The 22746-nt window shown below is 37.5% G+C and overlaps 1 protein-coding gene across 1 annotated transcript; it reads left to right on the top strand.

The window, feature by feature from the left end:
* Window positions 1–237: 237 nt before the first annotated feature.
* SGO2 (shugoshin 2) lies at window positions 238–21763 on the top strand. The gene is given in 10 exon segments (XM_074215356.1): window positions 238–368; window positions 3399–3545; window positions 6402–6577; window positions 8086–8163; window positions 9726–9811; window positions 10780–11048; window positions 13189–15312; window positions 17399–17549; window positions 20859–20922; window positions 20924–21763. Coding segments are annotated over 9 exon segments (3144 nt in total). The 5' UTR covers window positions 238–368; window positions 3399–3400; the 3' UTR covers window positions 20975–21763.
* Window positions 21764–22746: the final 983 nt, after the last annotated feature.

Here is a 22746-nt window from a genome sequence, read left to right as displayed (position 1 = left end):
GCGGCTCCAGCCGCCCCCGCCCCGGCGCTGCCCCCAGCATCTGCGCAGCCGCGGCCCGGCGGCCACGCCCACCCTCCCGTCCCTGGGCCCCGCCTCCCACGGCGACGTCACGCAGGCTGCCCACGCCCCGAGGCCGGGGGGCACTCCGGGCCCTTCCGTCCCACGCAGGCGCCGGCGCCGGCGTCGGCGCAGCCCTTCTCCCCGCCCCTAAATCCCTTGCTAGGAACGTGATTGGTTGGCTGTCGGGCGATTAACGGCTGTGAAGTTTGAAAATCCAAAATAGAGAACCGGAGCCGCCGCCCGGACCTCGCCGCTGCCCTCGGGCCTCCGCTGGGGCGCCGGAGCCCGCGACGGACGCGGGAGCCCAGGTAAGCGAGCTGCGCAAGCCGCAGCCGGCCTGGGCCCCCGGGGCAGAGTGCCCGTGCGGCCGCCTGGGCGCATCGCGGGCCCCCCGAGCCGGGGCGGCGGGGCGGGGGAGGGGGCGGCGGGGCACGGAGGGGGCGGCGGGGCCGGGGCACGGAGGGGGCGGCGGGGCCGGGCACGGAGGGGGGCGGGGCCGGGCACGGAGGGGGCGGCGGGGCCGGGCACGGAGGGGGCGGCGGGGCCGGGCACGGAGGGGGCGGCGGGGCCGGGCCCGGGCTGAGTGCGGGGGCCGCAGGCCCAGCCTCGCCGCCCCGGCTCGCCTGTCCGATGCGGGGCAGCTGGGCGCCTTCGCGGACGCGCGAGGGAGGAGCCCCGTAACGCGCGTCTGCCCGGAACGCGGGGGGCCGGGGGCGCCCCGGAGACACCCCCCAGGGCCCCGGGCAGCGCCCCCAGCACCCCTCTCTAGTGGGTGGAGAGCGCCTCCACACTGGGAGGACCCTAGGCCGCCCGAGTGGCAGAGCCAAGGCTGCCCGGCCGGGCCGTCACCCGCAGAAGCCCGGGATGCCTCGTCAGCCTCGGGCCGGGGGCTGGCACTGACAGGGCCGGTCATTTATCATTAAATGCGTTTTATGAATGGATCGGCATCAGATTTACGCAGTGAACTGGGAATCTTGGAGACTGCAGTTCAGCCTCTGGCACCGGATAACTAAGTGGCCTTGAGTAGGTCTCCCCTTTGGACCTCAGTTTCCACATTTGTAAGAGGAGAAGTTGGGATGGGGCTCTGTTTGAACCATGACATTTAATGTCTTGGAAACTACATGTTTCTCCTGGTACATCAGCATGAAAAGTGATCCCTGGGGCGGGCAGGTGGCCCGGTGGATAAAGCACCAGTCCCTTAGTTCAAATTCAGCCTCAGACACTTAATAGTGATCTAGCTGTGTGGCCTTGGGCAAGTCGCTTTTAACCCCATTGCCATACAAAAACTGAAACAAAAAAGTGATTCCTGATCTTTCTGGAGTTGTACATCCTCTAAATATTTGATTTCTGCTAAGTCTCTTCACATTCTAAAAGTAATATGTGCCTTTTTTTGTAAGCTGATAGACATTTTTATGAACTTTCATATAATTTTGTGACATCTTGAAATAACCATAGGGCTGGGGATAAGAGAAGATTGCTGTAGGTGGTTTTTATTAGGAGTTTGGCTATGAAAAGGGAAGATGATCCCTTGTTAGGATATCAGGACCAAGTGAAGGTTTTTTAAAGATAGGAACAATCTCTACAAATTTGTAAGCATCTGGAAAAGAGATGACAGAGAGACTGGAGGTTAGAAAGAGAGATGACTATATGGACTGGCTTATATACAACTCAGGAAAGGAGGGTTCAAGAAAATGGGATTGACTTTCTCAAGTTGAGGATCACCTTTTCTTCTGATACTGCAGCAAGGAAGAGTGTTGGGTGATTCAAGGGGATTTGAGATCTAGCATTGGAGAACTCCTTTGCTTGGTAGAATATGGGGTCAGGCCTTTTACTGAGAGTGAGAAAGACAGGATGGTATAGATGACTTGAGAGAAGAAAGGTTTGGAGCAGTCACTGTGGGTAGTGTGGTTAGGAAATCAGTTCAAGAACTGGTTACATCATGGGCTAGGTGGCACAGTGGATAAAGCACCGGCCCTGGAGTCAGGAGTACCTGGGTTCAAATCCAGTCTCAGACACTTAATAATTACCTAGCTGTGTGGCCTTGGGCAAGCCACTTAACCCCATTTGCCTTGCAAAAACATAAGAAAAAAAAGAACTGGTTAGATCAGCAAGGCATTTTTGAGAGTAGATAATAATAAATGTTGAGAGTGTTGAGATTTTCTGGTTTCTTCCATTGGCACTCAGCAGCATTTGAGGACCCAAGAAGGTAGCTGTTGGAGATAGTCCTGGACTGGGATTTGAAGGGACTTAAGCTTTCCAAGTGCAATTTGCTCTTCAGCTTCCTTGTCCTTCCCAGTTATGACTGCACTCTTAGGTCTGCTCCCTGATTGCCAGGATGGCCCGGCACATAGTAGGCACTTACTTGAGGCTTTATTTCTCTATTTAATTCAACTTTATTTTAAACTCTTTTTACTTGCTCATTTGCTGCTGGGAGATCTCTGATGACTTAGACTCATGGACCTATGTACTAAAACTTTCTTCTTTTGTTGTTATTGTTGTTTTTTGCAAGATAGTGGGGTTAAGTGGCTTGCCCCAGGCCACACTACTAGGTAATTATTAAGTGTCTGAGGCCACATTTAAACTCAGTTCCTCCTGACTCCAGGGCCTGTGCTCTATCCACTGAGCCACCTAGCCACCCCTGTTTTTTTTTTTTTTTGACTAGGGCTTTGCTTTATGAGATTATGGTAAAGAACATCTTTAATATATGTTATATAAATCATATCTTCCAGGTTCCTTCCCTCTCCCCTTAAAGAGAGTTAGGTAAATTTTCCTTAAAAGGCAACAAACCAGGGCAACTAGGTGGTAAAATGGATAGAGCACTGGCCCTGGAGTCAGGAGGACCTGAGTTCAAATCCGGCCTCTAACACTTAATACTTGCTTTTTTATGTGACCTTGAGCAAATCACTTGACCCCATTGCCTTAAATAAATAAAAAAATTTTTTAAATGCCCAAAGCAAAACTTGCCAAAGGGCAAGGCTCAAATTATAGCTATCTTAATGCAGCTTCCTGGTATTTCAGACTTGTTTTCTTGGTCATCTAGAGGAAAAACATTCCGTTCTTTTTATGGAAGGGTATATTCTTTATACTTGGGGAATTACCTGAAGACCATGTGTCAGTCACTTCATCCCATTCTGGCCTTGTCTGCTCTAGCTAAGTGCTACAGTATATCCTTGCTGTGTTAAAAGTTATCTCCTTCATTAACCTGTAAGTGCCTCAATTTCTTCCCAGCATCAAACCTGAACTACCAGGGAGCTGACATCAGATATTCAGAATATAAAAATTATTAATTAATTTTTGAGAGAACTAATCTTTCCTTTTTCCCCCCCTTCCGTTTTTAGCAATGAACCCCACTTCAGAAATGGAGGATCCAGGCACTTCCTTATTTTTCACTCAGAGAATTAAGAGATATGTAAAGGACAAGAAAACTTCAAAAATCAATAAGTTCAATACTTCTCTTGCATCAAAAATAAAGAACAAAATAATAAGTAAGTTCATTGTTTCTTACATCAGCAATAAAAAGTTAGTGATGATGATGATGCTATAACCACTCACCTATTTACGTAATATTTTCCCACTACTTTGCAAAGTACAAGAAGCTCTTAAAATTTTATATCTATGTATGTAGTTATATGTATATTTGTCTTTAAACTCCTTAACACATTTTTATCACTTCTCTTCTAACTCCTAGCCTTAATCAGTAGAAAAATTTATGTGATAGAGTGTCTATACTAAGAAAAGGGTATTTGCCAACCAAGAAATAGATATCCAGGGTATCTTAGAGTAACCATTCCTAACACTGAAAAGTAACTCAAGTTCAGTTTTACAGGAGGAATTGGCATCACTTTAGAACCAGACTGATTCTTTTCTTCTGACCTGCAGCTATTTGAGGGTAATTCTGGAACATGCTTTCCTTCAGAAGAAGCAGGGCTAAATAGAATCCAGCAGGACTGTATGCCTTTAGTATGAGGCCCAGGGGAGTTCAGGGACAGGAAAAAAGAGATGATGCTGATTGGAGTTAGGAAGGTCGAAATGCAAATTTTGACTTTCAACACTTGACTCCCAGTTTTGCTTGCCTAATGGAAGGCCTTTGTATTTGCCTTTCAATTCTAGTGAAAACAGCTTTCTCCAAGTGGTAATAAAAATCATTTTCATAGATTGCTAATTAGTATATGTTACATAAGCTGGGGGAAAGTATCCTGGGAGCATACATTCTTTGGCTTCTAGCATAATCTTTCACTGTAGGTGAATGAAGCAAATTTTGTATCTAAAGTCTCTTGATGACAGATAACACTTATTGTGGTTAAAGGAACTTCATGTTGCTAATTCACTCCAGTCCTTGGTAGCTTATATGAATCCAAATAGCTTTGTGAAATAGCAGGACTTGTATTATGGTTTAATAGAAAAGATGCTGAATGTCAAGTTTAAATTCTGCCTCCTAGTTTATGACTAGGAGTAGCCCACTTCACTTTTCAGAACCTTAGTTACATTATCCTTAGACTGCATATGATACCTACTTTCATTCTTGCACCATACTACTATTATTAAAAAGAAAACAAGCCACCTAAAAGTACAATAGAAATACTAATTACTAGGAGTTTGAAGGATAACACTGGAATGACACTCACTCCCAATAATTTTAGCTTGCCTTCTCGGTTATCTTTATCATCACTTTCCCTTCCATGTATTAGCTTTTCTGGAACCTAGTTTAGAAGCCTTTTGGCTGTAACTTCCATGATTTCTCTAGGAAACTCATCTAAGGTCCATAGAGGGTTTTTTTTTTTTAACAGGATTGCTCAATTTTCATGAAATGACTCAATTTAGGGTGCAGCTAGACAATGCAGTGGATAGTGTACCAGCCATGGAGTCAGAATATCTGAATTCAAATCCAGCCTCAGACATCTAAAAAGTAGCTAGCTATGTGACCTTTGGGACCCATTGCTTTGCAAAAAAAAAAAAAATCCCACCCTCTTTGGGTGTAGCTAAGGTGGTGCAGTAGATATTGGCCCTGGAGTCTGGAGGACCTGAGTTCAAATTCAGCTTCAGATACTTAATAATTGCCTATCTGGATGACATTGGTCAACTCATTTAACCCATTGCCTTAAATAAATAAAATTAAAAGAAAAAGAAATGACTAATTTAGATGTGATTTCCTTTATAAATAATTAGATTAAACACAGTGTAACTCATCTTAAATAATATATACTTGAATAATTGTCTATAAATAAAAAAAAATCCGAATCTAGTTATCCTATAAAATCCTTTAAATTAAATGGTGCAATTTAAGGGAAACTTTACAAAGGATTCATACTAGTAAAGCAATTCTACTAAAATATTTCAGAATTTATTACACTATGACTAGCCAATATAAGTGATGAGTTTAAATTTAGATTGCAATGAATACCTAGAAATAACTGCTAGGTGATCTGTTTGATGACAGTAAAGTATCTCATAGGGTTTAGACATTTTACTAACCTACAGTGAGTACCAAATTATCTATTAGCAGCATGACCATTTAGTTTGATTTTTTTTTTAAGGTTTTTGCAAGGCAGATGGGGTTAAGTGTCTTGCCCAAGGCCACACAGCTAGGTAATTATCGGATTTGAACTCAGGTACTCCTGACTCCCAGGCCGGTGCTCTATCCACTGGTACCACCTAGCCATCCCATTTAGTTTAATTTTAAAAGTCAGTTTGCTTTGGATTTTCAGTTGATCATCTTAATCCTGTGAAATAACACTCCTCACTTTTGTTTATCTCCCCCCAAATGTGGACGTATCAATACCTTCCTACATTGATCATTTAAAGGCAAAATCTGGTAATTGAAAATTCCAGTCTATCTTCTGGTGTCTGTTCTATTTTCAGGCACATTCTTAATTCCCTTAATGACTTCTCCCTGTTGATTATCTCCAAATTATCTTGCATATGTCTTGTTTGTACATGGCTGTTTGATATTGTCTTTCCAGATTAGACTATGTGCTCCTTGAGGGACAGAGCTTTTTGGAATTTTTTTTTCCTATTTCTTTCTTCAGCACTTAGCACAATGCATGGTATGTATAATAGATGCCTAGTAAATACTTGTTGGCATGATAATATTCAATATTCTGACCAATGTTCTTTAGAAATTTTCTCTTTTTTTCTCTTTTTCTGTGATCCCCTTGCTTTGTTCTTAGGCTACACCTCTAGGCTGCCTTTTAAAATTCATACAGTTATTTCCTGATTAACCATTCTCTTTGACATTTAAATCAGACATGAATGGAAATAGTTTTCAGATAAGGGAGACTGATGAAAGAAATGCATCTCCAGGAGAAACATTAACTGTTTTCTTCTCTCTCCTCTGTACATAGACAATTCTTCTATCATTAAGATTTCTTTAAAGCACAACAACCGGGCATTGGCTCAGGCTCTGAGTATAGAAAAAGAAAATTCTCGAAAACTCACAACTGAAAAAATGCTGTTGCACAAAGAAGTGGAGAAATTGAATTTTCGAAATGCTTTTCTACGTCAAAAGCTAAATCATCTGGTATTGTATCTGTGCTGTTCTATTTTTGAGTTTATGTGGTTGCTCAAAATCTTTTACCTGAATTTTTATAGATACTAAAGAAAAAAATGTGAGAACCATTTAAGAATATTGTGGAAATTCCTTGCTATTAACTATCGAAATTTAAGATGCTGTGATAGTTACAGGAAAAGGGAGTAAATTGCTATTTAGGTTTCTTTTAATTTTACTATATCTGTTTATATACATATATATATATATATATATATATTTCTTTGCCATGTTTTTTCATCAACATTTGACTCATTTCAGGTCCCACCTGTAGCAGTGCTCATTGGGGCTCATTCATTTGCCCCTGCTTTGCATTTGTTATTGTGCTCTTTGGTAGTGTGAGTTTGCATTCATGAATAGCTATTGAATTCATCTCTGATCTAGTGTAATCAATATGCTTTTCTAAGGCTGTAGGGAATTTTAAAGAGAGAATTTTAATCCAGTTTAATTAATTAATTTCCAGACTATTATTTGAATATTTTACTGGATACAAATAAAATAGAATGAAGACTTATATGATTGATTCAGCAATCCTCTGACTTCAACATCTGCTCCCCTTCACCCTTCTACTCCCTCATGGAGATAAAATTTGTTTTGGGAGTATTTTGAAAAGTCTCAAGACAACAACAAACTGAACTCTCTGCCACTGCAGGTTGACATCTCTGCAATTTAAGAGTCCTAGGGATTTGCCTAAAGTTGAATTTTACACATTTAGACTTATGTCACAGGATTATGAGAGAACTTTATAAACTTTGACTCTGGAATCATAAGTCCTATTAAAATGCTGCCAATGACATGTTAATACATAACCTGTGTGACTTTGAATAAGTCACAATATCTGCGAACTTCAGTTTCTTCATCTCTAAAGTGAGGAGATTAGACTAAATGGACTTTGAGCACCCTGTTACCTGTGATACTTAAGAAAAGATTTGGAGATTGAAGCTTGATTTCATTAAGGGAACTTCCAGATGAGGAAGCTCCTTTTACTAGATCTGATTGGCACCTTTTCTGCAATTTAGAGGTTAGCAAATTGCTTAGAGTTCTGAGAAGTTAAGTATCTTGTCTGGGACCATACAGCCAATTTGTATCAGAAGGACTTGACCCCAGCCCTTCCTAACTAAAGACCAGCTTTCTATTCACTATACCAATGGTGTCAAACTCAAAAACATCCTTAGGTGGCCATAGATTGACTTTTAAAAACTCCACAAGTTAGCATCATTTATATTCTATTGTATTTTGTAAAATGAGTCTAACACACTATACCATGTATACTCTCTTGGTTCTGAAAATGCCATAGCAATGTTAGTTTAATAGTAATTTAATTTAATAATAGTTTAATAATAATAATCCTATTATCTAATCATACTAGACAAATAGCACGACACTAAAAGTAATTTTACAAATCTTCAAATTATATATGCAAATATATAGCTGTTAACTTTGAATTTGATTTGACTAAAAAGTCTATTTTATACCTATAGCATAAAACCCTCTTAGAAATAGAAGCTTTTGTGAGCAGTAACTTGATATCTGCAATTGAAATGACAAGCCACCCTGAGGTAAGTATCAGTCTTATCAATGTTATTAGATAACTAATAGCAAATAGTTTTCTGGTCTTTTCATCTTTACAAATCAGAAAAAATAAAATCCTTCCCAATTGTTTTCTAATGTCCTTGAAAACCTTCAAGTGTTTTTATGTGTCTTAGCAGCTCTGCTGTTATCCTTATTTTCTGTTCTGCATCCTTAGAGAAGTATGCAAATTAAGTTGAGATTATAACAATGACAAAAGAGGACTTTTAGAGTATTTTGAGAGAGAATGTTTTATCTAATTTTTTAATTAGATCCAATCACAAGATTACTCTGTTTTATTATTTACTTGTCTTGATACATTTTCTTTTTTTGTTTCTACACTTTCAACTCTTTCTAATTTTGTCTTTTTCATTTCAATTCTATGTTACGGGTTGTTTTGAAGGTGATATGGTATAGTGGGAAAAAGGTAGTATAGCTAAAAAGTGTGTGAGATCAGAATTGAACTCAGAAGATTGTCTCCAGACCTGGAACTCTTCCATTGCGTCCTCCATCATTTCCTTTGTAATCAGAGCACCTGTTTTTAGTTAAACTGTTGTTCTTCACAACAAACAAAATGCTGATTTGATAAATTTATTCATATTTCTAGTAATCCTGGTGACAAGTAACTAATTTATCTGTCAAATGAATGAAACTATTTTCTCTTAGAATTAGGTCACATAAATATTAAGTGAACAAATTGATTTTTAATCAGTGGGTTTTCTCAAACCAACCCAACTCATCATTTTTTAAAACATCACGTATTACCTTCATAGATGCTATATCAGACTAACTAGATAGAATCCTGAATTCTAGAAAGACCAATTGAAACAAAATGTCAATTAAAACAGAAAATGTTTAACTTTAGTTAGCCTTAAAGACCTTGTTTATATTCTCCCTGAACCAAGATAAATAACAAAGAAAAGAGTTTTCTTCTCTAAAAAGAGATTCACTGTGAATTCCATTTGAATTTCCCAGTGAGTCTGTTTAAGCTGCATTTTCCCCCCTCAGTTAACTGAAGCAAGCCCTATGTGATCCTATTGGGAATTGAGCAAAGGTTGAAAAGAGTTGACTCTTGTCTTTATGGACTATTAAAGGATAGTCTTCTGCAGAAAAGATAAAAAGTAAAAAGAAAGCTTGTACTCTTTCCCTTCCAACCTTTTCTGAACACCTCTACCCCCCCCACTCCCTATCCCCACCCATTTGAAATTTGTAAATACATTTTTATGTGTTTAGATAGAGGACTTAATCTATATGGGATTGTAGAGTCTGTTGGATATAACTCTAGACTGGACTAGACTAAAATGGAGTATCAGTTATGCCACTAACTTACTGTGATCCATCTAATAGTGAAAGTAATATGAACTGATGACTCTGGAAAAATTATATTTAAAGAATATTTAAATTCCTTATTGGGTTTCACTTTAGGAGTAGAAGGCATTAGTATATGCAGGTATTTTTAAAAATTTGTAAGACCCTCAAATAAAAAGGGTTGGGGACAACTGTACTAAATAAATAAGCCATCTTCAGTTTTCTTGTTTTATTTTTATCATAGGATTATCAAAGTCCCTCTCTATTACCAACTAGCCAGAAGAAAAGTATTGGTAATCAGTTGGATTTATTGCACCATTCATTTAGAAGGTAATTATTTCATAGCTTGAGTGGGCATTATCATTTGACCATGTAAATTAAATTAAATTCTTATTTCAATTGTTTACTTATATTTGGAATCTTTCTGCTTCCTAGTGCCCTGTCTCTAATTCATCAACTTCATTGTTGCTACATATTCAATCTGAGTATCTTGTATTTAATTCAATTAAATGATTTTCCCTCTTTGTTCGAAGGAAAACAGTGAAATATTTGTAGGACTATGTAAGTAAATACATGTACACATATTTTTACTTTTGTCGGCATTGTTTCATTTGATGTAGTCCTCTCACTCTCAAATAATAGTTGGTCCTTATATAAGTATAATTTATCTAAAATGAGGGGATACATTTTGTGAAACATCATTTAATTGTAAATCATATTCAAGAAATTATGTCTGAAAAATTTAGGGATAGGGACTTTAAATATTTGCTTAAATATTCATATTAATTAAGGTCATTTTATCATATAAAATTGTCTAGATGAAAGTTGCATATGCAAGCACATGATGTGGTTCTAAAAATACTTCTCTATTTTCCATGAACATAAAAAGGAGAGAAATAAAAGATTTTGAAGTTGATGTTAGCTCTTCTAGCCCCCCATATTTCTCTTCATTACTTTCTCTTTTGTTTCTCTCTGTCCCACTGCTTCCCCCCACCCTTCAAATCTTAGAATAGATAGCACCCTCTTATTTTTGAGTCAAATTATTGTTCAATTGCCCAATCAATCAAAACCATGAAGCTATTTCTTATCTAAAATTATCTCTGGAAAACTTATGGAAGGACATTTAAAAGATTTTTATAGAATGAGTTATACTCTACTTCATTAGAGAAATTACATTAATGAGATCACTGATCCATTTGAGTTATCATTTCTTTAATAATTTTCTGATCCTAGTTAAGTGACTTTTTTTGGATACCATCTATGAAATATACTAAATAATATTCTCATTTGTAAAATAGAGAAAGTCCTCACATCAGACCTACCCATTTGCCTATGAGAGTTCTGCTTACATCAGTAGATGATGATGACGATGGTGATAATAAGGAAACATTTCAATATGGCGAGACTAAGAAAGTACCTGATTCTCTCAGTCCAGTAGCATCCAAAGTATCTTTATCTAATCAATTACATTTGGAATTATTGCAAAGTTCTGAGAAAAATAATCAGGCAATGGATGCTCAAGATAATCCAGAGAGAAATTTTTCTGCTGCCAATGTCCTTTCCACAGGTGAGACCTTTTAAAACAAATAAGTTTATTAAAGTTTATGTGAGTGTTTTTTTTTTTTATTGAAGATATTGAACTGTTAGGTTCAAAGAAAATTTGATAAGGTCTGTCATTTTAATATTCTGGCAAAGGCTCAAACAAGTACTTTTTCCCAGCATTGCCACTTGTTGGAGAAGTGCTATCAGTGGTATATTGGCATTCAGTGGTATAATGCCATCCTTATAATTTTTGTTTAGAAATGGTCTTGACATGCTTCAATATTTCCTGTAAAGATAAACTTAATTACTAATCAGTTTTGTAATTATATTACTGGTAAGTGATACTTAAAGTACTCAGTGTTTATTTTAGCTAGAGATTAGGGGGATTAAGATGATTAACACTAGCTATGTCATTCTGGATCATCTGGAGTTTAGATTTAGTTGGTTTCCTTTGTTTTGCTTTTTTTCAAGAAAAAGCATAAAAAGCAGATGAAATTCTAATTTTTACCACTCTGTTAGTTTCCTATCAGTAAATATTTTTGTTATAGTTATTGGTAGAATATTCTTACTTAAATGTCTGATTTTTGCCTCTGAAAATAGGAAGGTGAAAATTTTATTAGAAGTTGTAGAAATATTTTGGATCCTCACAATAACCCTGGGAAATGACTGCTTTCATCATCCTCATTTTATGGTTGAGGAAACTAAGGCAAACAGAGGTTAAGGGACTTGCCCAGGGTCACATAATTAGGATGTTTCTGAGGTTAGATTTCATCTCAGATCTTATCTGACTCCAAACCTACTGCTTTGTCTACTTGCTACATCTAACCAAATATCTTAAGAACATTTTTTATATGATATGAATAATGCCAAGATTATTTTAATCACACTATTGAATCTCACTTCTGCTAACTATTTTTCCCTAGCTATGTATGACCCTAGACATGTTTATTATCTCTGATTTTCAGGGTTTTTTTCTTCTGTAAGATGAGCTTGTACTAGATCTCTAGAGCTTAATATTTTATGATTGTTATAAGAGAGTAACTCATAATTTATATTTGAGGGCTTTGGACCGTGCTTGAAAAACTTGGTATTTCAAGGCTTTTACTGTTGCCCTATAGGGATGAAGCACTGTAGTTAGGAGGCCCAGTCATTTCTCTGTATCCAGGAAGACATCTCTGTCAATCACTGTGGCAGTGACTCTTCTCTAGAGTCCCGGAGGTTCTTTCCTATTAGAGCATGCATGAGTATAGGCAAGAGAACCTGTGTGTAGAGAGGGCTTGCTGAGGATGCAGGAAGATCTGAATTCAAAGTTTCCCTCTTAACACGTATTGGTTGTGTTCATTATAGGCAAGTCATTTCAATTTTTAAAGCTCCAGGAAATTTTCAGGCACTAGAAGTTGTAGAACTTAGTTTATGTCTATATTGTTAGAGACTTTTTCACTAGGAACTTATTCCTTGTTCCAATAAAATCACGTTTGCTCCAAAAAAAATGCTTTCTAGGCAAGATAAGTCTCAAAAAAACCCCTCATGTTAGCATCTTTTTTTACTGTCTTGCAGACTTTGGAGAGTAGCTTGCTTAGGATAACCACATACTGCTTTGGGCTGTAGGGACTAATATTAAAATGAGCAAAAGTGTTTAATCTCATGCTCATGTTCCCAAGGATTTAGGGACTGAGCCCAAGTTGGCCCCAAATGCCTCTTCTCAAAGTTCTAGAAACTTGTGGCACTGGATCAATAAAACATGGTTTTAGGTGATCTCTTGATTTTTGGTAGTCCAGGCCATTGGCCTTTGTTTATCTCTATAGACACCATTGTAAATCTTTTGAATAAACATTTTCACAGGTTTTTGGGTTTTTTTTAGGTTTTTGCAAGGCAAATGGGGTTAAGTGACTTGCCCACAGCCATACAGCTAGGTAATTATTAAGTATCTGAGGCTGGATTTGAACTCAGGTACTCCTGACTTCAGGACCAGTGCTCTATCTACTGCACCACCTAGCTGCCCAATTTCTTTTTTTTCTTTTAACCAGTTGTCATAGACTCAGGGTTTTAAGAAACTGTTCAAAAGTCATGCCCTACCGATGAAGAAATTTGTAATCAGCCATAAGTATAATTAACTCTTTCCTCTACTTTTTACTGAAATATATTTATTTCTATTTGTTGTATAGAAAATCAGACCTATCTAGAACAACGTCCCAAAAGTTCCTCAGCAAGTGGACCGAATAATGTTCAATGTATTGGGCAGGAGAAAAAGAAAAGATCTCGGAGTCGTAGTCAATCTGGAAATGTGACTGAAAGAAAAAAGCGTCTTCCATCTTGGGAATCAAGTAATTTTCCTGCAGCAGTTCCTCTTGCAGTGGATTTGGAACAATTTGTAGTTTCAAATACTATATTAAATCAGAGTAGTAAGATAAATGATAATCCTATAGATACAGAAACTAGAACACAAAAAAATGAATTGGTTCATCTGGACACACAATTTCAATCTGTCAATGACCTTAATGCAGAACTACCCCCTGTGGTGCTACCCAATGATGAGCAGCAGTTCTACGAAACAGTATATGAAGCTGATATGGATTTGACTGAGGGTGAAATTAATAAAATTGTTACAGTTCAAACAGGTGCCAAAAATAGAAGTAATAATAAAACTAATGTTTCTGAGAATAAAGCTTTTAGAAAAGTAAAAAATTCAAGCACTGAGAAGAATAGAGTTAAGTCAAAACTACAAGCAATGACCAGCTCATATTTATCCAGTGAAGAAAGGGGTAAAGATTCAGAAGAAAGTCATTCTCTTCTTTTGACTGATAGCAGTAAATCAGTAGATCAGAAGCTCACTTTGGAGACTAAACAACTTGCTCAATCGAACACCTTGAAGAACATAATGTTTCAAAAAGCTAGTGAGGAAAATGTGGTACAAATTTCACAGCATCATGACAAAAAGAACAAAGTAAGACAAACATATGTAGTAAATGACGAAGAGAGAATTTCCCTTTTCTCTCTTACATCAAGTAAATTCCACCAAGATAGCAATTGTACTAGGGGACATAGTTTCCAAACTTTTGATAAAGGCAGAGATGTTAGAAGGACATTTGTGGTTGATAATTTAGACAAAGAGTCATGCTTTCCCAGTCAAAAAGATAATGAAACAGTCTCTGGCAAATTAGAAATCTTGGAAAATGAGCTACAAACAGTTCCTAATTATACCAAAGGTAGTCAAAACCTATCTAACTGTAGGACCCAAAATTCATCGAGGATAGAAAAACAGATCACGAATGTGCAGCCTTCCAAACAAAGCACAGCAAATTTAAGCAAAAAATCTTTGAAATATACCAGAAAAGAGAAGACACATGAATTACTTTCTGAGGTTAACCAACTACTTGAAAATAATGACAAGGTTGTGTTCCACAAAGAAAGCCCTGTGGCCAACCTTAATTCAGAAACACACACACCTAAAAAAATCAGCAAATGCCAGACGAACAACATTAAAAATGCATCTTGTGCAGAAGTCATCAGTAAAAAGATGGAAAACTATGATCAATGCTCAGATAATGAAAAACTGGATAAAAATTATCACAAGAGTTCATCAAGCAAACCATCGAAGTTATTGATAAAATCTAAGCCCAAAACCTTGATGCAACCAGCAGATCTTGCTCAATCTTCTGTTCCCTTAGACTCAGGTTTAAAATGCTCCATGAGAGAGCTGGAAAGTGATCCTGAAAACCTGAATGAGCTCCAGAAGGTCCAGACACAAAGCACAACTACAACTCTGAATAAAAAAGCATCTCTCAATTCTTTCATGAAAGGGACTGCTAAAGTGCCAAATAAAAGAAGAGAATCCAATTCAAAAAGGAGCCGAAAGACATATGTAGTTGCTCCAATTGATCAAAATGAAGTCAAGGAAAAAATACTTGAGACTGTTGAGGAAAGGTTAATGCCATGTCATTCTGAACAAGTTAATCAGGAACAAAACTTGGAAAATGAGAAAATGTTAGTGAAATTAAAACCAAATCGATTCATTTGTAATCCAGCAATGGAGAACAGTTCTCATCCTTTGAAATCATTAACTCAAATGGATTCATTTAAAACAAGACAGTTTTCTCCCTTTACCATCATGAAGGAGGATTTGTTAAACTTGGACATTCCAATTGCCAGGGCCCAGAAACTTCCTGATAATGTTACTTTGAAGGAACCCATCTTTCAGTTGACTGACACTGAGCAAAAGTGCTCTTTCCAAGAGAAGACAGAAAAGACAATATCTCAAGTCAGTAGAAGAACACAAACAATTGGAAAAGGTAAGCATTCGGACACTTAAAGTGATAATAATAGAAAGACCTCTTCTTTGAAGGTCTAGTATTTAGCTACACCTCTCAATTCTCAAACATTTATAACAAATTTTTATGTGCTAGACATTTTTCTCAGCTCTGATAAAATGAAACAATTTTTGTCCTAAAGGGACTTCTTTCTTTTTATTGGGGAAATAGTACAGAGTTTAAAAAGTGTATATAAAACCTGTACAGGCACAATCAGGAAAAAAATCTACAGTTTATAGACTTGATTTTGAAAGGCATCCAAGGTCTTCTGACTTAACCATGGTATGTATACTCAACACTTGATAGCTTTCAGGGCCTTTATCTTCAAGTCTTATTTTAACTCTCACATTCCACATTTTATCAATTGTCACTTCTCTCAGTTATCTCACAGGCCTCCCTTCTCGTTTACATCCCTTATACTTGCAGAGGCTATTTTAATAGATTTTGTTTTGGTGCTAGCTCTTCCTGCTTTCCCTACTCTGAACTGACCTTCATAGTGCTGTCAGATTAGTCTTGGTGTACCACTGTTTTACTTAAAACTTCCTGGGGGCAGCTAGGTGGTGCAGTGGATAGGGCACCAGCCCTGGAGTCATGAGTACCTGAATTCAAATCTGGCCTCAGACACTTAATAATTACCTAGCTGTGTGGCCTTGGGCAAGCCACTTAACCCCATTACCTTGCAAAAACCTAAAAGAACCCAACCAAACAAAAAAACAAAACAAAACTTTCTGTGGCAGCAGAGTCAAGATTTAAACCCCTTTTCTTGATATTTAAGCTCCTCTACCTACAATCTGGCACCATCTAACCAATTTAGAGATCAGGTGACTTTTACCCTCAGAGCCCAGCACAAAGCTTAGTACTGAATTGAATTGAATGTTTTTAGCCTTATTTCATCACATTGGTCTCCCTTTGCTTGAAGCTTTAGCCAAACCCAGTGCTTTCCCAATCTTGCCTTTGTACTCTTTACACTTGGAATGCTCACCTTGCCTCTTTTGTACTTGTGAAAATCTACCCATTTTTCCCTATTTCCTTTTTTTTTTTGCAAGTCACACAGCTAAGTAATTATTAAGTGTCTGAGGCCAGATTTGAACTGAGGTCTTCTTGACTTCATGGCCAGTACTCTATCCACTATGACACCTAGCTCAATCTAGCCATTTTTCAAAAGTTCAGCTCAGCTTCTGTTAAGCTCTCCTGATTTCCCTTCTCTTGCTCCAACTCAATAATGACCTTTTCCTCCTTAGCCTTTACTCAGTACTTTTCTCATACCTCTCATGTACTTATCATCTATTATTATGGCACTGGGGGGGGGGGCAGCTTAGCTTTCTCTTATCATGTAGTATAGTATTTCTCACATAGAAGTTACATGGTCAATTGTGTAGTTAAAGGAGACTAGTTGTATGGTCATAGATAAATCATTTAATCTTTTATTTCATTGACCCATTTAGTCTTTTAAACAACTTTATATTTTTTTTAGGTTTTTTGCAAAGCAAATGGGGTTAAGTGGCTTACCCAAGGCCACACAGCTAAGTCATTATTAAGTGTCTGAGACGGGATTTGAACCCAGGTACTCCTGACTCCAGGACCGGAGCTTTATCCACTGCACCACCTAGCCGCCCCCCATTTAGTCTTTTAAATGAAAATAACATTAAGTTGTATCAGTATTATCCAAAGTATTGAATCATGCATCTGATTATAATTGTTAGATTCTGAGTACCTTTTTGTTATGTTGCACATATTTAGGTATTTGGGACTGAATATTTAGGTATATGGGACTGAATAGCCTTATGCTTTTATTTGGTATTCATAGTGATCTTCATTAAATGGTTTACTAAATTAAATAATTTATGATTATAATTGTCAAATGATTAATTTGATGCAGGATTTATGAAGGCTTTCACAAATTAGATTTTTCAACCTTTAAATATGTGAATGTTGGGGACTAGCATGTTGGGCTGTGCTTCAAATTAAGTCTTATTTTTTTCCTCTCTGGTTATGTTGAAATTTATTTTAAATAACTATAGTTTACTGTTAAAAATTCTAAAAAATAAAAGATTTTCTTTATTTCCAGATACCAAAGTACTACAAGATTTGACAAATGCTAGTTTTATTTCCTGCAATTCTTCTCCTAAATCTCAGAGTGCAATGGATGAAGATTCTTCAGATTTACCAACTAAAAGAAAGCGAGTTGCTGTTTGCTATAAAGAACCAAATCTTACAAGGTAAATGTCAGTTTTTTTGCCTTAAGAGTAAACTTTTTTCCCAGCATTATTTTTCAAACCCCTGCTCAAATTTATTTCTGCACAGATGAGCCAAAGATCTAATTGTCAGTTATATGTCTGGATTATTTTCATAATAGATGCTCTAGTTCAGGAACTCAATAATTCTCATTTGGACTATTAGAACAGCCTTCTTTGGCTTTCTTGTCTCCTTTCCTTCACTTTTCCAATTCTTCCTCTATACAATTGTCAAATTGTTGTTCCTAAGATATAAAGCTTACTATTTGATATCCCCACACACTCAAAAATTTCAAAAGGTTCTCTCATGCTTCTAAGGTCACATATAGGCTCTCCACAATCTGATTTCTATCTACCTTTCCAGTAATCAGAATGACCTGTGAGGTATTCCCATACATGTCATCCTTCTCTTACCTTCATACTTTTGCTCAAGTAGTTCCCAATATCTGGAATGCACTCTTTCCTCACCTCTTTAAGAAGAGAATTTTTATCTTCTTGCAAGGCAGAACTCATGTACCATCTCCTTCAGAAATCCTTTTCTTATTTTCCCCTTCCACTTACCTTTACCCTTGAACTTATTTGCACTCACTGCCTTGAAATTACTTTAATATATTTTTTTTCATTTCATTACAACATACATGTTGTTTATCCCTTGGTGGAATGTTAGCTCTTTGAAGATATGAGCTATTTGTTTTTGTCCCAATTCCAGAATAATGTTGTTGCACCTTTGAGTTGATACTGTTTGTCTGTTTTTTTGGTCTAAATTATGATTTCATCTGTGTAAGGGTGAACATCTAAAGCACCATCTCCAGTCCTTCCCACACCAGAGCATCCTTCTCTGGTCACCACACCACTGTGTTGGCTTGGTTAGAATAGGAACTTTTGAGGGCAGAGACTGGATTACTTTTGCATTTGTATCCCCAAAGTCAGAATGTTGTTTGGCACATAGTAAGTTTTTAATAAATGCTTATACATTTTATCTTCTTTTTACAGATGAGGAAATCAAATCAGAGTTAGTTTGAAAAGTAATTCTAGTGTCCTATACTTGTTTTTATTTATTATATCCAATTTGAAAGCATTTACTCTTCCTATAAAATACACTATCTGTTAGCATAAAAGAATTGCTTCCCATTAAAAGATGAAAATAAATAGCTTATTTTGGAGAATCCCATCATAGTCTTAAAAGGTGTTTTTCTATATTACCAATCCTATTTCAAAGGAATAGTTAAAAGGACTTTATATTTACTACTTTTAATTTCTTGCTTCTATATTTGGTCTAATTTATAAAGAATTGATCTGATATTTTTATCAAGATCCAAAGTGTAATAACTAAGTAGAAAATTACTAAACCAGCAGATGGCAGCAAAACAAAGCCAAGAGACAGGGAAAGCTCACTAGAGAAAATAAAAATAAACTCAGTGTTCACAGGTTTGGAGCTTTTAGAGCTTTAAGCTTAGAAATCCCCAAGAAGCTAAAGTATACTCAAGTCACAGGTGACAGAGCAAGGATTCAGATCTGATTTAGGATTAGATTTAAGGTTAGGTCCCCAAAACTTAAGTTTTCCCTTCCCCAAATCCCCACCTCACCTGTAACCCCATAATTTATGATTGGAGGGCAGCTAGATGACACAGCACTAGCCTTGGAGTCAGGAGGACTGTGAGTTCAAACCCAATCTCAGATACTTGATACTCACTAGTGTTACCTTGGACAAGTCACCTAACCCTAATTGCCTCAAATCCAGCACCATCTCCAGTCCTTCTGATTCATATCTGGCCACTGGTCCCAGATGGATCTGGAGGAGAAAGTGAGGCTTGTGATTTAGCACAACCCCTCCCCCCAATCCAATTCACTTGCTTGCCATGACATCACCTCCCTGAGGTCATGGTCTTCTTTGAGAATGAAGGACCAAAAAAACCCAACATCATTGTATGATGGCCATCTTGAAATACCAGAGAACTTCAAATAAGGATTCTCTATCCTGATGTGACCTATTACCAGGAACTTTTTGCTATATTAACATCGTTATCTTAATTCCTGACTCAAAACTAAAGACAATTTGAACAGTATCTGTGTTCAAGGCATGATGACATTGTGACCTTTTAATCTTATTATGTTCTTAAAAATCCTTAACCTGGATTCCCTGCCATGAAAAGACTGAAGCTAGGTCTCCTGAGTTTAGAAGTTCTGAGCTGCAATGGGCTGAACAGATCAGCGGTCTGCACTAAGTCTGGCACTAGTAAGATGAGCCTTAAGAGCAGACAGCCCAGGGAGAGCTGAATTCCAGTCAGAGCTCCTAAAGTCCTATATATCTTTTTGATTTTAAAAACATTCTGAGGGACAACTAGGTGGTGCAGCAGAGAGAGAGCACCAGCCCTGGAGTCAGTAGCACCTGAGTTCAAAGTTAGCCTCAGATACTTAATATTTACTTAGTTGTGCGACCTTGGGCAAGTCTCTTAACCCCAATGCCTTGCAAGAAACAAACAAAAATTCTGAGAAGTGTTACATAAGTTTCACCAGATTGTCAAGGAATCCATAATACCAAAAAGGTTAAGAACCTCTGAATTAAAATTTATATTTTCTAGCCCATTATAGAAGATTCTCTTTAAGATAAATAATAGTCTCTAAAATGGATAAGTTCAATCTAATTTTGAATTTTTTGTTAATAGGTTGTCATAAACTAGAGATATGTTTCTTTTCATTTTTATAGATATCTTTTTTATATGACATTAATTTTCAAATACATTTTTTCCTGTTCTGCTATTCTGATAATGGTTCCTCATTTATAAAGATCAAAAAAAGAAAGGAAAAAACCTGGTCAATAAAACCAACCAACATATATCACCTACATCTGGCAAAATTTGCAATAATGTTACATTTCCATGGTCAACCAATTCTGCAATGAAGAGAGATGTATACTTGCCCCACTCTTCTTAGGGTCAGAGTTCAGCCATTGTGACTATACAGTACTATCCATTTATAATAGTGTCTTTACATAGATCTATTTTTTATTTCCTTTGTTTTCTGGTTTCTTTTCTTCTAAAAAGAAGACAAACCTCATTTTAAAGGTGAGGAAATTTGAGATCCAGAGGAATCTCAAAATTTTTTGTTCATAGGCAGCCATTTTTTTCTTTATATCTCTCTTTAGTAGTAGATGTATGCTTTAAAAGTATTTTATTTGAATATCTTCATTATATTTGTATGAAATGCATGGGTTTTTTATGCTGCCATAGTAATAAAGCATTAGATTTGAATTTTAGGTCATATGTTATGTTAATTTAATTCTCTATTCTTCAGAAAACTGAGAAGAGGAGATGAATTTGAAAATTCTGATTTTCCAGATTCCAAGCCTAAAAAGGCAAAAGGAAGAAAAAAAGAAAGAAGATAAGAAAAGCCCTCAAGAAATACTTTAAATTGTTACTTTAATTTATTTTGTTTTTCTTTTTTTAAAGTATGGAATGGTGTATTTTCTATTTTTAGGCTTAAGCAAATGAATATAAAGTAGCTATTTTTTTTCATTTGTAAAATGGGTTTTGATCAAGAACATTCATATACATAATCTTGTTTTTCTAGAAGTTTCGCTAAATAAAAGCAGATTACTATATAAGCATGAAATTCAGTGAAACATTTTTATATGTGTTTGCACAATTGTAATTTCCTATGTTCTATTTTTATTAATAAACTGAATTTGTGATTTAGTCAGTTGGGATTTTTTGACAATGGAGTACAGTCTCTGAGCCAGAAAACCCTCCAAAAAGTAGTAAAACAAATTTTCAGCAAGATAGCTGTCGGGGGTCGGCCCTGACCGCCTGGGTGGATTAGGACCTCCCCGGGAGTGAGGTCAGACCAACCCAGAGAAGACACGGCTCCTTAAGGGGAGCAGTGGCTTCGCCTGGTTGGTCCGTGTCCCTTGCTCCAATCGGGTGGTAGGTTCTGCCCTCGGGGCGGATTGGGGTGGCAGCCCGGAAATAACTCCCTATATTATCCAGCGCCCTGAGCTATTCGGGGGATCCCTCTGCACCTAATAAAACATATGCCTCCTGAAGAAGTGTCTGCCTGAGTCCCTCCTCGCTGATCCCCGGGGGAGGGAAATACCAGGGACGCCTGAAGCAGTGCCCACTGAGGAGCTCACTCGGGAGTCCGGGGAAGAAGACCCCGGACAGATAGCTTAGAAGAACTTCAGGAAAAGGTCAGTTCCACATGGGTAAAAAGAGTTGTGTATACCAGTATAGGCTGGGGAACTAGGAAGCCAGTTAAAGGCTCTTAGCCACAATACAGCTCTGGTCCAGGTATGGCTCAGATCCTGACAGTTCCATCTTAGCTCAGCAGGCCACCAGTGAGGGTTTAAACTGCAGCTTGGGGAGCAAGGATCAAGCCCCAGAACCCTGGTGTGACATAGGGCTACCCTAGCACAGTAAGCAAACTACAGACTTCCAGCCCTCAGTGCAAAAACTTGGGTCTCTACACCCTTTACCACAGGAGCAGAACTCAACTATCAAAATGAGTAAAATAAAACCCCAAATCTCACTAAACATTGATAGCTACTATTTTGATATGAATGATAAAAATGCCATCTCAGAAGAGAAAAGCAGTGACAAATGCCTACACACGAAGCCTGAAAGGGGTTTATAAATTGGTCTCAAGTACAAAAAGGACCTTCGTAGAGCCCAAAATTGATTTTTAAAACCAGAAAGGAAGAAGAAAAATGGAGAAGGAAATGAGAGTCTTGCAGAAGAATGATGAAAAATTAAACTAAAAGAAAATACTTTTAAGTGACCATTTGGAAAAAGAAAACTCATCTAAAAGTAAATTAACCAATTTGATAAAGAACCACAAAAGCTAACTGAAGAAAATAAAGCTCTAAAAACTTCAATTGGACAAATGGAGGTGAATGACTCTTGAGGCCCCAAGATTCCTTTAAAGGCTTAAAAGAGGTAAATTCCCTCTTAGGAAAAATGATGGACCTGGAAAATAGATTCAGGAAATATAATTTCTGAATTATTAGTCTACCTGAAAACCATGATCAGAAAAAGAGTCTGGACAAAATCATACAGGAAATTATAGAAATTACCATAATATCCTAGAAGAAGAAAATAAAGGTTATTGAAAAAATCCATTGATCATTCCCAGAAAGAAACACCCCCCAAAAACTCAGAGTAATACTGTAGCCAAATTCATATTTCTC

This window comes from Macrotis lagotis, chromosome 1 (assembly GCF_037893015.1).
Source record: "Macrotis lagotis isolate mMagLag1 chromosome 1, bilby.v1.9.chrom.fasta, whole genome shotgun sequence".
NCBI lineage: Eukaryota > Metazoa > Chordata > Mammalia > Peramelemorphia > Peramelidae > Macrotis > Macrotis lagotis.
Note: the sequence above shows the minus strand (reverse complement) of the source record. Positions and strands in the feature narration are given on the sequence as shown.